This window comes from Symphodus melops, assembly GCF_947650265.1.
Source record: "Symphodus melops genome assembly, chromosome: 6".
In the NCBI taxonomy this organism is placed as follows: Eukaryota; Metazoa; Chordata; class Actinopteri; order Labriformes; family Labridae; genus Symphodus; species Symphodus melops.
This window is the reverse complement of record NC_136696.1, coordinates 13,838,570-13,854,992: the sequence shown is the minus strand read 5'-3', so window position 1 is coordinate 13,854,992 and position 16,423 is coordinate 13,838,570. Positions and strand designations below refer to the sequence as shown.

The window sequence follows — 16,423 nt, the reverse complement described above, 5'->3', positions numbered from 1 at the left end:
GAGGGATGAGTGAAATAGAGTATCAGACATGCTGTGGTCTCTGAGGTCAAGGTCTATATCGTTCCCTGTTTCTAAAACAACAACCAACACAACAGGCACCGGGGAGACGACCAATCTGTGCTACTGCATTGTTCACTATCTGCAGAAGAAAACAGCTTGCTCTCCCTCTCTTTTTTACACACACACACACACACACACACACACACACGCATGCACGCACACACACTCCTCACTTCATATCTGGAGACAGAGAGAATAGAGCGTGTTCCTTATTGTCCCCTTAGTGGTGATGTGGGGGTGTGTGTTAGGGCTTGATTGTTACTGGTTTACATAAGGGTATTAAACTCTCGCATAGCCCTATCTATCTGAGCCAGGCAGATATATTTGTGTTGTGGCTCCTTTATGCATTTGTTATTTCCAAAGAGGATTGGGATGCACTAGTGGAAGAGAGGATAGATAGCCTGCTGATATTACCCTTTTCCTCTTCCCTAGCTTCCTCCTTTTTTCCTCTAAAAACCAAACTCTTGCGTGTTTCTGAGTGTGTGCATTTGTATTATTATCTATGTGTTCTATGTAACTGTGTTGCCTCCAGAAACAAAAGAGGGTAATTAATTAAAGAGAAGTGTACTTTGGCACCATTGTCCTGTTCAAATACTCACACAGCATTCAGCAAAACAGCATTCAGTGATATTTCTCATATTAAAAGCTGTTGTTTCAATCTGGACAGAAATTAGGAGTGCATTAGCCAAACATTGTGTGGATGCATTTAGCTAAACCAACAAAATGTACAGAGATAGGCTTACTGTCTATTACTTTAAACTAAGACCATACTGTACACATCTTTTTGTTTACTTTCTCTGTTTCTCTGCATTGGAAGTAGAATTATTTTATTGAAAAGTTACTTTAAATGTGACAGTGCTTCATTGTATTTAGCATTAACCCATATATTTGACTGATATATTATGATGCCTTTCAATATTGAACTTTGTAAAGGCTTACAATTAGTTTTCAGTAACTAAGTGTGTTCTTTGCTAATGTTCAGATGAGGATGTTTTAACCCTGCAGCTGCACAGATGGCACTACATGCAGTCCCCAGTGCTGTGCTAGCTGTCAATGGTCCACCTAACACAGCAATACATCCTATTTCCTGTTGAGGATGTAACAGCAGAAAACAGCAGTAACAGGTGATTTAAAATTACCCAGTAAAATAGGTTTTCTTACTCTTCAGTTGATGTAGCTTTCTATTGGGACAAACAACTTCAGGTTAGGTTTTGATCAAGAAAATGCATTTAGTTAAAATGACTTTGTGAGGTCGGCTTTTATTTTGAGAATGTCCCCATCTGCCTCTCTCTGTGTGTGTGTGTGTGTGTGTGTGTGTGTGTGTGTGTGTGTGTGTGTAGATGTGTGTCTGTGTGTCTGTGTGTCTGTGTGTGTGTGTCTGTGTGTCTGTGTGTGTGTGTCTGTGTCTGTGTGTCTGTGCGTGTGTGCGTGTGTGCGTGTGTGCGTGTGCGTGTGTGTGTGTGTGTGTGTGTGTGTGTGTGTGTGTGCTCTCCAGGATCGGGGAGGAGAGGTTACATCAAAGTGGAGTCAATAACTTCATCCCTCCCTCCTGGTCTGCTCTGTTGTGCTGCTGGGAATGCATGCTGCTCGCTCTCTCGATTGTGAAACAGGAGGGCAGGATGGGGTTCAACACTTTCACAAATACAAAAAGAGGGAAGAGTCGTGCTGCTAATACAGAGGATGATCTAAGACTCTGGCACATACATATAGAGACACACACGGCTTCCTCATCGTGTCTGAGAATGATAATGAGCTAAACTGTCTTTCTACTAACCTGAGAGCCTGAGTCCAGTCATGGCCACAGCCAAATCAATATCATCATCCATAATCTTTATTGTAGGATGAAACACAGCATAAATCAGCTCAAAGCCCTTCACACATCCCTCTCTTTAGCAGCCCCCAATTGCATGCAACATTTTCCTGGACCAACACCACTTTGTTTTCAGCAGAGAAATGGAATAGAATAAGAAGCGATGCAATTCAAAAGACCTATATTGTGGGTTTTTTTTAGTTCAGAAAGGTTTCTCTGGGTATTACCAATCCCTCCAACAAGTGCTCTAACATCATATCACATATTTGTTTTTGTTTTTTAAGTGGTTTTACAAGTGTTATGGAGTAGCTTTTTTAGTTTAATTTTGCGGAAAGACGTGTCCTTTAACAGTATTCGATTTGTGAAGCAGGATAATGTTTGAATTGTTAAACTTTTTTTAATGAAAAGTGAGTTTCAGCAGTGCAGAATTTCCCTCATGGGTGCCTGTGTGTGTATGTGTTAGAGAGAGAGAGAGAGAGAGAGTGAGAGAGAGTAGTTCTTTCTGCCGGCGTGTGTCTTCCAGCTCGACCCTCTTTCAGTATGAAAGTGAGTAATGAGGTTTGGAGACGAAAGCTTCGCCAAATCCTCTCATCAGTCTTCTCTCCTTCAATACCCAATCAGCAGGCTAATTCAATACCCAATCACAGGGCTAATAGCAACCAGCTCAGAGGAGAGCCAATGAGAGCTCGCTTAATGGACCCTGGGGAATAACTAGTCGGACAAAAAGTTAATGCAAAAGGAACTCTGAATTTTTTCAGTCTAACGATCTCAGTTTAGGTGTCCAATTGCTGTGGAAAAATCTCTTATTAAAGCCTTTTAGACATTTGTGTCTTCTCAAGTAAGTGGGTGTCTGAGTGTGATGTTAAATTCCAATCAGCAGCTACAATTAATGGAGGGGTTGATTTTGAATATTTCTTCGCAGTTGCTGATTTAAGTGCTTGTATTCTAGTAAGTAGTTGTATTCTGGAGCCTTGTTTTAGCATTATTCTGCACATTGCTCTGATATTTAACATGCACACATCTCCCTTGCTCATTTCCTCTCTAGAGCTGTGAATAGTGGATGCATAAGTGCATGAGGCTGCAGGAGTGTCCCAGCCATTGTAGTGTCACAAATCCCCCCTTCCTGACATGTACTGAATAAACTGTCACAGGCGTTATATAGTGTCTCCATAAAGCCTGCCATCAAACAGTTACTACCTCCATCGCTTCAGTCCACTGCACCAACAACACAAACAAATCACACCATGCTGCGTCCCTGTGTTTTCACCTGAGTGTGTGTGTGAGTGTGTGTGTGTGTGTGTGTGTGTGTGTGTGTGTGTAGGTGTGTGTGTGTGTGTGTGTGTGTGTGTGTGTGTGTGTGTGTAGGTGTGTGTGTGTGTGTGTGTGTGTGTGTGTGTGTGTGTGTGTGTGTGTGTGTGTGTGTGTGTGTGTGTGTGTGAGAGAGAGAGAGAGAGATAGAGATAGAGACATGCTATAAAGTGGGGTTCATACATGACTGTGTTTTCTGATATGGTCATACAACATATAACCTCCCATATTTTGCCTGGTTGTAATCCATATCGACCTCCCTTTCTCAACCTCCAGCGCTAAAAGCCTTTCAGTGTGTTCCATGTCACTAACATGGTTTCCTGTTCCTTCGTTTTCAAACATCATTATTGAGCGCAGTTATTTTGAAGGTGTGCTCCGTAAGGCTGATTTAATGTAATCACTGTTACATGATGAAGAAGGATTGTATTAATATGGGAACTCTTTAAAAACACAACAGGAAAAAGAGATGAGAAATTCTTGACCTTATTTTTGGCTGTGGTTTATGAATGTTTTACATTCTTAACCCAATAACAACAACAACAAAACTTGGAGCATGGATACCACTTCTAGTCTGAAAAGCTAAAGAGATTTACCAAATGACGTTTTTCATGCAAGTTTACATGTCAACACACATTTTCGTTTACTATCATACAATAAAAAAGTCAAATCTCCTTCAAAGACCTGAATACACTGCAGCAACAAGATTGATTGTTTGAGTTAACTCAAAAAGGTTTTTGTTAAAAAAAACTTAAAGACATAGAAATCACTGAAACATTAGAAAAGGCCTGTGTGTGTACGCCATAGCAACAGGTTACAATAAATAACCACAACAGCCTTAAAGGCATTGAACATCACGTGCTAATGATAAACTGACTGCACAACAGCCAGGGAGTGTGTGAGGAGGATATTTCTCTTTAATCTTCTTCACAGCTTACATCGTCTTTTATTAGTGGACAAAGTGAATCTCAGCCTGCAGCCTCGGCCCTATAGAAATGACAATTGATTTGCAGGTTATTTCCTGCTTCCTGTGAGCTAATTGAAATAAAGTGGGACGGTAGACTGGGGCTCTGCAGCATCTATCAATACTGCAGCTGTACAGTAGAGAGAGCCTCTCTCCAGCCTACTGCTGCGCTTTAACCAGTCCCACAGAATATTAGTTTCATTGTTTGGCTCATCACCGGGCCTTTGTTTTGTTTGCTCGTTCTTCCTGGCGCGTAAGACCCCTTTTTAATGAGTGTGTGAGAAACATAAAGCACAATGTACCGTATGGCTACTGAGTGTATGCTTTTTTTTTGTGCCTGTATGTGTGCTTGTGCTGGTTGTAAAATGTTAAGTCAGGCCAGAAGATTTTAACAACAAACTGAAACATTTCTCTCCTTGTTGTAATACCAGAAAACCTTACATGAGGTCCAGAAAGATAGTATTTAAATAGAAGGAAATAAGAATCCAGTTGATCAACCCACCAGACAAACATATAGGCTAAATACACACATGGGCTCATTATTGCAAAAGGTATTTCATCATCAGTTAGATCATGAAAACGTACTATAGATACATTTAAAGTATCAGCAATGAACATTTGTCATGGGGTATCACTTCTCCTACTCCTGTGTGGAGGGCTGCAGAAGAATAGAGTTGATGTTAATGTCTGTGTGTATGTGCAAGCTCAGGAGCTGCTGTGGTTTATTTACTTATAACGTCCCAGCTGGCGGGAGCAGCTGGGTTTTACTCAAATTAAACTGGTAGGTGTTTGGAAACCCATGTACAGTATGAGCTTATTTCTCTAATAAAAATCACAGAATGTGACCTGAGCTTAATTTCTCTTAAGCTCATCTCGCTACGCTGGCCGAAACCTATGATTTCAAACTGTCAAGGCTAAGACTCTTTTTTAATCACTTTATGGGTGTTGCCTACAAGTCTTTTAAAGAGTTATAGTTCAAATGTAGTCTGGCATTATGACATGAATTGTAAATACACAAAAGATTGTTTTTATTGTTAAGCACACCAAGTTTAAGAACAAAAGTCCTGTTTTTTCTGACTTGAATTTAGTATGAAGAGCGAGGAATGCATTGAACCAGTGAGGAATTATCTACATGTAAATACCTGCAAACAACAGTTTCTCTCTGCTGCTCTCTCTCCAACACACACAGTAATGATTTCAGCAAGTGTCTTCCATTTGTCCAATCAAACTCTCGTTACAATGTGAGATACACTGAATCATCATTAAATCTATCTGCATATTACCTGTGCTGCTACAATTAGCTCTGAATCTCATTTGAATCTCATTTAAGTTCCTCCTATGAATCTCAATTAAAGATAAAGATTCAAACAAACAGGCAGAGCATTCAAACTGTACATTTGCACTTGAACACACAAATACACGTACACACTGCACCTGCTGTTATCATTGCTGTTGTTTTAAATGTGTTCAGTTTAATTAATTTGTTTTGGTACTCAAGACAAATCTTTTACCTCCTCATGTGGTAATTAACAATTATCGCACATTTAATAAGCACACTGAGATAATGAAACAATTAGAGAGAAACAAGCTGTTTAAAGATGGAAGCTGTGCTTTGAACTAGTGTATTTGCTTTAATTGTTTTTCATTGGCTCCTGACTTCAATGAGCTCGCAGATCCTAATAAATGTCCTCGCAGCGTACAAATCAAACAGCCTTCAAAGAAGAATTACAAACCAATTAATTATAACTCTTAAAAAATATAAGCTCGCAACAGAAACACACACAAACACACACAAACATAACACATATAGACTGCCACAAACACTCTGGTGTTATCACAGGGGCCAATTAGCTGGCCCCGGCTTTCTGCTCAGGCATGATCAGGGGACCTATAGGGAGCCCACAAGGCTGCGAGAGGCCTCAGGGTAGCAGAAGAATTATCACTCTTTTCATCTCAGCGTCTCTTTCGCATCCTTGCATACACACAACTACTATCAGCTTTGAGTGCGCTCTCTCTCTCTCTCTCTCTCTCTCTCTCTCTCTCTCTCTCTCTCTCTCTCTCTCTCTCTCTCTCTCTCTCTCTCTCTCTATGTCTCTCTCTCTCTCTCTCTCTCTCTTTCTTGCCATGCAGGCATCCAGAGCCGTGAACAATGGACAATCCTGAACGTTTCAGAATGCAAATACTTCAAAATCATTTACCTGGCTAAGGTGCAGGCAGAATGGGAAAGGCTCAATAAACATATGCATAACCTCCATATAGAGATGAGTCAGTCGATGGAGTCAACTTGTAACCTTTGATCTCTGTGTATTTAAGAACAGGACAACGTTGTGTGTGTATATGTGTGCGTGTGCAAGAACAGAAAGGCAAAGTCATCACAATACATGCTGATCAAAAGCTGCGTCTATTTTATACCCTGTAACGTTCCTGTTTGTGATGGTGTGTTCAGAAGACCTAGCAGATTGCTGGGCTGTGTGTGTGTTTGTGTGTGTGTTTGAGTTTGTTCTAGCTAAGAGTTTTATACCAATCACACTCATTCCCCCTCTCCTCATCTCTCTTTCTTTTCGCTCATCCCTCTGTGCCCTCCCGCTGCGTGCCTAGTAGGTGGCTTGTACACACAAACACAAAAATACACAATAAGCCCTCAGCTAGCTGCCGCTAGCTGCAGATCCTGTCTTGCTCTCTCCCTCACTCTCTCCCCGGCCCTCCTCTTTCTCTCTCTCCCTCTCTCTCTTCTCCACACCACAGGGAGGAGAGAGGAGGGGGATGACAGGAGAGAAAGATGAGGATGGGAGTGTGTGTTTGTGTGTATGGTGGTGGAACAGAACAACTGGACAGCTGTCCTCTGTCAAGCTTCTGTCTCCCTGTCTGTCTGCTGCACTGTGGGCTGGCAGGTGGATAAGCACTGAGTCAGGACAGCGAGCTCTTGTAAAACAAGATTAAATCTTCCACCTGAGAAAAAAAAATTAACACCAAGGCATAAAAAAAGATAGAAGTCTGGAATGCTTTTTTCTGTTTGTTACCGTTTTTCTTCTATGTGTGTGATGTGGACGGCGACAGAGAAGGCAGAGTGGAGGCAGTAGATAAGATAAGTGCTCTTTATTTCTGACAGAGTCATTTAGCTGTGGATGAAGAGAAGAGAGGAGGGGAGGACAGCCAGCAGAGAGTTATAGTTATGGAGCTGTCGGAGGTTCGGGAGTGTTGAATGAAATGAGGTCTGGAGGAGAAGGAGAGAAACAAAGGTGGAGAAGAAGAGACAGAGTCAGAGGGAGGTGTTTACGTGACCTTGTACAGAAACAGGTGAGGGAGCTGTTTCAGCTAAATCCTGTGGGCTTCTAAAACTCACAATACAACTCAGTCTTTCTAAATCTTACTCCGAAATGCAACGGGGGCTATACCTTATGTGTTTTAAGTTGTAATACATGCTGCTCATGCACACACAGGTATAAAAAGTGTGGTTTTTGTCATACATTTACTTGTGTTTAGGCATCAAAGGGCTAGAGACCTCCTGTCACTCCAGCCATTTTTTTCTTTCCCCTTCTGTTCCTCGTATGAAGAAAAATGTTTATTTTCATTTATCAAAGCCTTACACCCCTGAGAGCAGGAAAATGCTATGTCTGCAATATTCTGTGTATGTGTGTGTTCGGGTGTGCGTTGTGTGTGTGTGTGTGTGTGTGTGTGTGTGTGTGTGTGTGTGTGTGTGTGTGTGTGTGTGTGTGTGTGTGTGACGAGGTGTAGAGCAATGCTGGGGGTTATTATGAAGAGACTGAGATGCGACAGGAGATTCCTTTGATTGGGAATAAAACACCATCTTATCTATTTAAATAAACCCCAGTGCAACTTCACTATTACATGCATGCACAGACACACACACACACACACACACACACACACATAAATACACGTGCACCTAACACTATAAATAGGACTGCACATATGGAAGACCAAATAAAATAAACACATCCACTGAATCACACACAAAAAACTGCATAAGCCGGCAAATCTGTGCATGTAAACAAACGCAGGAGTATATTCACAAAGGGATTTGTAGTAATTAAATTGCAATGATCGCCCTATTTTAGCTTTCACTTTGAAGATGAAAAAATAATGCTGTGAGTGGAGACATGAGGAAAAACCTAGCTAATAGAACATGAAAAGAACATCTAATTATTCAAAAGACAGTATTACTGTGGGAGTGAAAAAGGAGATACACAAATAAAAAAGGTTTCACGCTAAACTCAGCAGAACAATGTATAAAAAACTTTGCTCTTAGAATTACCAGTGGATCACGAGTGAGCTGCACCACGATGGTCCTGGCCTCTGACACTAACCCGCTGACCTTTGACCTCCAGCTGAGCAGAAGAGCATGACTGTACTTGGCCTGTGACCTTTAGGCATCTTTAATAACCTGCTCGACTCGCTGAAAGAAGGCACTGCAGCGCACATGTCGATAAGACAAGAGACATGCAAAAGATGGATGCAGCCCGTGTGTGTATTTGTGAGTATGACAGTAAATAGTGCGAGGAGAAACAGTGATGTATGTTGTTCTGCATTTGGAGGCTGCAGATGTTCCCCCCAGGTGGTCTGACGCTAATAACCACCCACTTTTTACAGGCCCTTTAATTCACTCCAGATGAAAAGACATTAAATGTAAAATACAGCACATAGCTCGCACATGCACTTATCAGGATCTACAAATTTAATTTGAAATGAGCTTGTCTAAATTAAAGAGGTTGCTAGTTGAAAGCAAAACATTTAATAGTTCTAATAAAAAAAACTTTTTTTGTTCTTGCTGTCATGCACATTGATATTGAGTTAACACTAGTTATATTATTTTAATCTAGTTTGTTCGCAGTTTCTAATAATAAAGTATTGTATGAAAATGAGCTCACTGTGAGTTTATTAACACAAATCCTCCTGTGTGTCAAGACATTTATTTTATCTCAACATCACACGAAAAAAGCCCATGATCAGATCAGAGATTTTGAGGATGGTAAGGTCACTTTTTCAGTTAGTAAATGAAAAGAAACGTGCACAAGGTTTTTGGACTCTAGCGCACACCATAGTATTATTTTTTAAAGTCAATAGGAAATTTCAAATCCTAATAAGAAATTTGACTTTGATTTCTGTAATCATATCGTAAAGGGGGTGGGATTGTTTTGTATTATTTAGTAAGAAATACAATTATATAAGAGTGCTGTGACTAAAGTGAGCAGCAAGCAGATCAGAGAAATATCTTCATTCTGTTTTCTCTCTGAGGAAAAAGAAAACATCAGAAATGTTTTTCCCAATGTTAGTGTGTCCTTGGCAATACTTCACAAAACACACACCTGAAGTGTTAGCGTCTTATTCTGGTGCAGGAAATGTACACAAATTGTACATTTCTCTCTTAGTGGCAGACACACACTCTCATAATTATACGAAGACATATGACTACAGTGCACTGCTTCTACAACATTTTTTCACAAGTCCTTGATGGACCTTATGCTGTATTTAATTAGATTTTTTATTTATTTTTTTATTTAATAAAAAATAAACACTGGGTTAGAGCAGGAAACTGCTGCACCGTAACCTGACTGTCTCAATTTCTCTCAGTTCTCTCATATTTCACACACCTTCAGTCAGTTAGTGACCGCTGTCTTCACTGAGAGAGTTCAGACTGTCGGATCACAAACCGCAGCTTGTCTCCTCTCGCCTTCCTCCAGCCCATTAGAACAGTTTTTTTTCTTCTTCTTTTTTGCCATGAATCTTTAATCAGCCTTTTCAAGTGAATTGGCAGGCTGAGACTGCAGAGCGCTGACCCATGCTGCTGAAACACATTCTGATGTAACTTATACAGAAGCGTCCCAGGTTAGAGCTCGCTCACATACATAGAACTGTCAAAGACTCTCCTCTGATCAGCGACAAACTGGACTGTTGAAAAAAGACAAACAAGTGAAGAGAAATTTAACCTGTGCTATATATTTTTTTAAATATCTACACACTTACAAAAAAATAGAGGATGCTGTAGTAAAATGCCTCCATTGTTTGGATAAGCTGCAAGATGAGCCATCAGTGTGTTTGCTTTTCAGTTTAAGCTGAGAGGAAATCCATCAGAACGAACCCCGGAGAGAGGGATAGAAGTGTGCGTACGGTCCCTTCATCTCTTTCCTCGGTCATGATACAAACACACACAAAACAGACAAATCTCCTCCAGTAAATGAAGCAGTGCAATCAGGTCACAATCACAGTAAAGCACACAAACTACTACCTATCTCTGTGTTGCTGCATGTAGGAGTCAATAAGCCACACTTCCCAAACATTATGGCATTCAACTTCACAGTTTAAAAAAATGAAAGAATTAACAGTGTGAAAAGGTTTAGGTTTTTTCATTCATATTCCACTACCTCTCTTGTCACTCTCTCGCTTCCAACCGTGTCCCTGCTTCTCTTCCTGTAAATGAGTGATTTATCAGCCTTAATTGAAGGTAGTGGTTCATGTGGTCATGTGACCACAACATGACAGCATGCGATAAATACACGCAGATAATTAAAGCTTGCTTTGCAAAAAAACGAACATGGCTTGCACTGAATCTGCTCTGAAAATAAAAGTGCTCAGATACTGTCGAATGAAGAATTGTTGTAATGAACGCGTATTTTAAAAAAGAAGTTCTCAGCTCATGATGTTTTATAAAGAAAAGGGTTGTCCTAATAAAACACATTTATCAAAGTTAATCAAAGGGCAAAGAAGGAAGAAAGAAAAATTTCAATCTTTGTTGATAGAGTAAGTAGATCTATGGCGTTTCACTGTGGTGCTACATGCACGCACGCACACGCACACGCACACACGCACACACACACACGCACACACACACACACAGGGGAATCTGTCTCTCTGGCTCGCACGTTTCAGCTGCAGCTTTTTGACTGAAGGGCCTGCAGAGCTTAGTTCATGCATCTTATTGTTACATGGAGCCGGTTCTCAACCACTGACCTTTTTATTCACCGCACCATACATTGTTAAAGTAATGTATGAGGTGTCTCAGCCGCAGCCACTTCATTGTGTTTTGTTATACACAGCAGAGGTACATGTGTGTTGTGTGCATTGTGTGTATATGTGTATGTGTGCCACTATGACTTCACAGGAGCAAATAAATGTTAAATGAAGAGACCTAACAAAAGAATTTTAAGGTGCTATCCATAAGGTGTGCGTTCCTGTGTGCGTGTATGTTTATAGATCCAAAAGTGGACAACCTCATAATTGCAACCGGCAATAAAAGTAAAATGCTTTTTATATCTATTAACATCTTCTATTGTAGATTCAAAATTGTTATACAAAGAAGTGTTATTGAATAGCACCAAAAAAGAGAAAGAAGCGACCGACTTTTTGCCAGGGCCAACATGATGATAAAGAACAGATAAAACAAAAATGCTTATTTCTGGATACTCACTTTTAAATTTTTATTGGAGCTGTTTTCCCTTGTACTTAAATGTTCCTCGTCCACATTTTAACTTAAAAAGTAAAATCAAACTTCAGCAGCTGATGAATCTTTCATTTAAACATTTTCACTACAAGAAACAAACATATTCTTGTGAATAACATGATGGAGATTATTCTGTTTTCAGGCTGTCACTGCACACACATAAGTAATTATGGCACTTATACACTAATGCAGCACTCACAAACACAATGGCAAAAATAATATAATTGAACCTTTATTTATACCAAGTGTTTTAGCAAGACAATTAACTTCTCTTATATTTTCTGCAAGAATAATTAACTTTTCTCTACAATGTAACTCTTACAATTACATAAATACAATTTATGCATAATGTTTTGCACTGTGATCCGCCACTTCATTACTGCTGCACTAATCGCTTTTTCTGATGAACTCAGAGAGACAGAATGACAGGACACAGAGAGCAGATAGAGAAGTAAAGAGTGTGGCTGACTGTGTGTTGACCTGCAAAATCGTTTTCGCATTTCAACTTTGTACGAATCGCTCTACTAATGGCACAAGATGATTGAACATTTCAGACAACAACAACAAAAGCATCTTTTCCGAAATTAAGCATATGTGTGTGCTCCTGTCATTTTTATTATTATTATTTTGCAGCTTTGCATATTACACAAATGATGTGTATAAAAAGGTAAAAGGGGTGGGACAGCGGAGTGACTCCACCACCTCTGCACCTTGCATCCTCCTGCTTCTTTATTTGTCTGTATTAGTTAGCTCCTTCTCAGCACTTAAAATTAATGTCATCCAGCAGAAAGTAGAGGCTGAAAGCTAAAATTCAGCACTTTCCAGGCAGCCAGGTTATTTATCAAGCTAACAAGGAGAAGATGCATCCCGCTTCAACCGGGCCTGGGAAATATGTGCCATTAAAAGCCCAAAGCTAGTGTGTGAGAGGTGGGGGGAAAAGTGTGGGTGTCAGGAAGAGGGGATGGACGGCGTCGCCCGCAATATGAATGCAGAAAGAGCAGCAGACACATTTATATAAGAGACAATAGAAGAAGTTAGAGGACACACTATACTTATTCTGCATGTGCTGCATGTGTGGATATGAAGTGCTGATTGTGCTGGTGGCTATAAAAGACGATCCTTTAGGGGATACAGAAGACGTAGTTTGGAGCTTTGAATAAATCATGTGCTGCCAAAGTGAGCTTAGCACTAATTTTCTCTTTAGGAGCGGGGTGTTGAAACACGTCCCGAGGACTGTTAGTATTGTGCCGTGTTAACATCTCTATAGCATCAGGAGCTAACGCCCCAGTGTTGGAATTCAATTAGACACTGGGTGAAACGCTAAGCAGCTAGCATCGGGCGGTCACCACAGGGGAAACAGAGGGGAGGGGATGGTGCATTGGGGAAGCGAGGAAAGAATATGTGTGTGTTTGTGTGTGTGAGAGGAGAAAGAGGCTGCAGGCAGCAGGAAGGCCCTGGGCTGCTGGCTACTGTGATTCAGGGGAATACATTATACCAATGTAACCTCGGGCTCATCACAAGTTCCTCTCGCGATCACACACATTCACAACCCGAGGACAACAGTGGCTCTGAGGCTGACACGCGCACACACACACACACACACACACACACACACACACACCTACACACACACACACACACACACACACACACACACACACAATGGTAACAGCTTTACAACTAATTATGTTTGAATAGAATAACACAAACCAGCTTTAAACAAGTGAAACAAGAGAGAGAAAATTATTAACATAAGTTGAAAAGAGGAGTGAGTCAGTGTTTGGAGGGCTGGCTTGCGGGTTCAGATTTCTCCTCAAGTATCATTTATTCTGTGGTTTAGAACAAGTAAAAAACACATAACACGTTTTTGAAAACAAGCCAAATCTAAACACTTCATTCACTTTGTGTATCTTTAAAACTGCAGCGACAGAAAAATCTTTTTCCTTGTTAATTTATTACAATCATCATTTAGTTGCTACCTCCACGCCTAAGAATGACCATACATGCTGTTATATCCGTCATTCTGTTTTTTATAGATTGTGGAGGACTGTGGAATGTTGCGTCTATATTTGACATCATTTTAATATTCCCTATAGCACATAACACTGCACATTAACAAGCCTAGATATCTTGATATACAGAACTATCGACTTTCTGCCAAGTTGATCTTTATATTTTTCCCAGTCAGTCATTTTTTCAAGGCTTTTTTATAAACACAATTTCATTGACATTTTTTTTTTTAAGTCTTGTCCATGCACAGACCAACATACCCTTTCTTTCTTCCTTTATTACTCTCTCACACACCTTGATGTGTGCATGTATGCACGTGTCCTTTCTCCTCTGCCGTGTCTACACAAACCTGACCTGCCTGCTGTCAGCCACAGAGGCACCTTGCCTCCCTGCACCCCTCCCCCCTGAGTGGCCGACTCACCCCGTCACCATCAGGGGAAGACGAGTCGAAAGAGGGATGAGGTTGAGAGATGATAACGAAACGGGTTATAGGAAGGGAGGAGGGAAAGTGGGGGTTGGTGGGAGGGGCAGGGGGAAGGATGGTGGTGGAGGAGTTGAGAATGGGCAGGTGGGGGCTCCGAAGCTTCTTCAAATGTGCCCTCTCTACTCCTGCGCCTGTGACCTCAGAGCTTCTGAAAGCCAGAAAGTGCTGAAGCATGCAGGTGTCCTCATGCCAAAGACACACACACTAGTGCTGGAACACGTGCTCCCCAACCAAGCACGCACACACAAGCAAACAGACGCAAGTGTCCTATCTTAGCAGCCTGCACAATGTTTTAACTCTTTCACCACTTCCATCCTCCTCCTCCAAGTGTCACTACATCTCATATATCAATTGTCCGACTTCTTTCTTTTGTCTCAATATTTAATTCATAATTAAAAAAAAGAGCTGTAATTAAGTTCAAATCAAAGGTAAATAAAAAAAAACTACAATGCTGAGCACATGAGGAAAGGAGTGTATTCTGTCTGCTATACAGTAAAATTAGCCTCTGCTGATGCTGTACTTTCCTCTGTCCGGCCTCTCCACTGTAAAACCTGAGGTGTCCACAGAGTGTCCTGTCCTGTCTGAGTGTGTGTGTGTGGGTCTGTAGGAGGGGGGTTAGGGTTAGAGAGTTGTATTACAGCAGTGATGAGTCGCCTGGCTGCGAGGCTGATACCTCAGCAGCACCCAGCATTGACCAGGCCTTTAAATAAAGCCTTCGATCCTCCAGCAGCAGAGAAGGTCACCGGCTGCCTCTGGTTACCCTGCCTGTCTGTCTGCAACCACGGCCAGGAGCCCTCCTGCCAGCCGCTGCTCCTTTCCTTAGCCTCCTCCTCACCTCCTCCTCCCTCACCTTGGCATGTATGTTAGCATTTAAATCCAGGTACCTTTCTGCCTCCCTTAACTATGCCCCACTTCCTTCCATCCATCCATCTTTTTTTCTCTGACCTAAAACTACTCCAAGCTTTCTCCACTCCCATCATCCGTCCATCTGCATGTCAGCCAGAAATAAAAAATAATGTTCCGTGTTTTTCTCCACAGAGAGAGCAGAGAGAGTGAAAGAGGTCAAAGGGTTGAGATAGAGAAATATTTTGGCATCATCCCATGAGCACTGCCAATGTCACCCTCCTGTCAATCAAGCAGTACTGTCAGAGCCCCGAAAACAGAGAACTGCGACATCACACACGGCAAATGTTGAGACAGTGTCATAGGGATTTATATGAAATATAATTTAAAGTCATGCCCCTTGGTGGCTTGTTTGTGTCCTTTAAAGGAGATCAATACAATTGGTATTGATTTCACACAAATAAAAAAACTCGGATCTAGTCTAAGTCTAAGGTGTAATATAAACTTTAATGATAAACTACATTCAAATGTATATATCAGGATGTTTAAGACATCAGTTTAACACTCCTGTTTAATTGTTTGATTTTGTTCTGTGAGAAGTATCATCTGTACTGATGGCTTTGAAATCGAATGAGAACAACATTGATAAAGTAGAAAAATGATGCTGATGATCTATAAAACACTTTCAGTATGACTTATAGTTGATGTTCATGAAAGTTTTCCTGGAAAAACTCCATTTTTTGTTTCTTTTTCTTCTGGGGAATAACTGAATTAAAGTAAAGCATATAGACACCAAGTTGTTATTAAATCAGTCCATCATTTTGATGAGTGTTTTAAACAAATGATGGCACATAAAATGAAATTAAATACTTCTGGATCCGTATTTTGATTCAGGAGGACAACCCGAAAATGACGTGTTATGCTGTGACAAGCGTTCAGCATCCGAGAAATTCAGAATGTAGACGTTTGTTATTTAGAAAGTCAGACTTATGGGCAGTTCATGTTTTATTTCACTTTGTGTTCAATATTGAAGCAGTGCAAATGTGTCATATGAATTTATTATCGTTAGGTCAAGAAGTGATAAAAGCCTGAACAGGACAAGTTACCTCAGACTCCCGGGATGTGGGACGAAGAGGTCAGAGCTCTGTATCACAGGTGGAGGAATTTTCTTGATGTCCTGCAAAGGTGAAAGACAAAAAGTGTTTTATAAAACACACAAAATAACAGGATTTCTGCTGATATGGCAGACTTGATCTTTTAAAAATCCTGACCAATTAATACACAGACATGATTTTTTTTTTTTTTAAATTGACATGCATGCTCATTTCATAAAGGATTTTCAAACAATGACAAATGTATAATTAACACATAAATGGTTGATATATAATGTGTTTAATTAATTTAAAATAGTGTTTCATAGAAGTTAAAACAGCAATACATTGAAGCAGGTCATATTCTCCCACAATCAACATAAAGATATTTTAATCA

The 16,423-nt window shown here is 40.6% G+C and overlaps 1 protein-coding gene across 1 annotated transcript in view; it reads right to left on the bottom strand.

The window, feature by feature from the left end:
* LOC306825439 (transcription factor Maf-like) overlaps positions 1–16,423 on the bottom strand; it is a 40,447-nt gene that overhangs the window by 16,244 nt on the left and 7,780 nt on the right. Inside the window, exon 2 of the mRNA XM_079346209.1 lies at positions 16,042–16,112. Within this exon, the coding sequence (XP_079202335.1) occupies positions 16,085–16,112 (28 nt within the window). The 3' untranslated portion in view covers positions 16,042–16,084. The remainder of the gene's footprint in view (positions 1–16,041; positions 16,113–16,423) is intronic.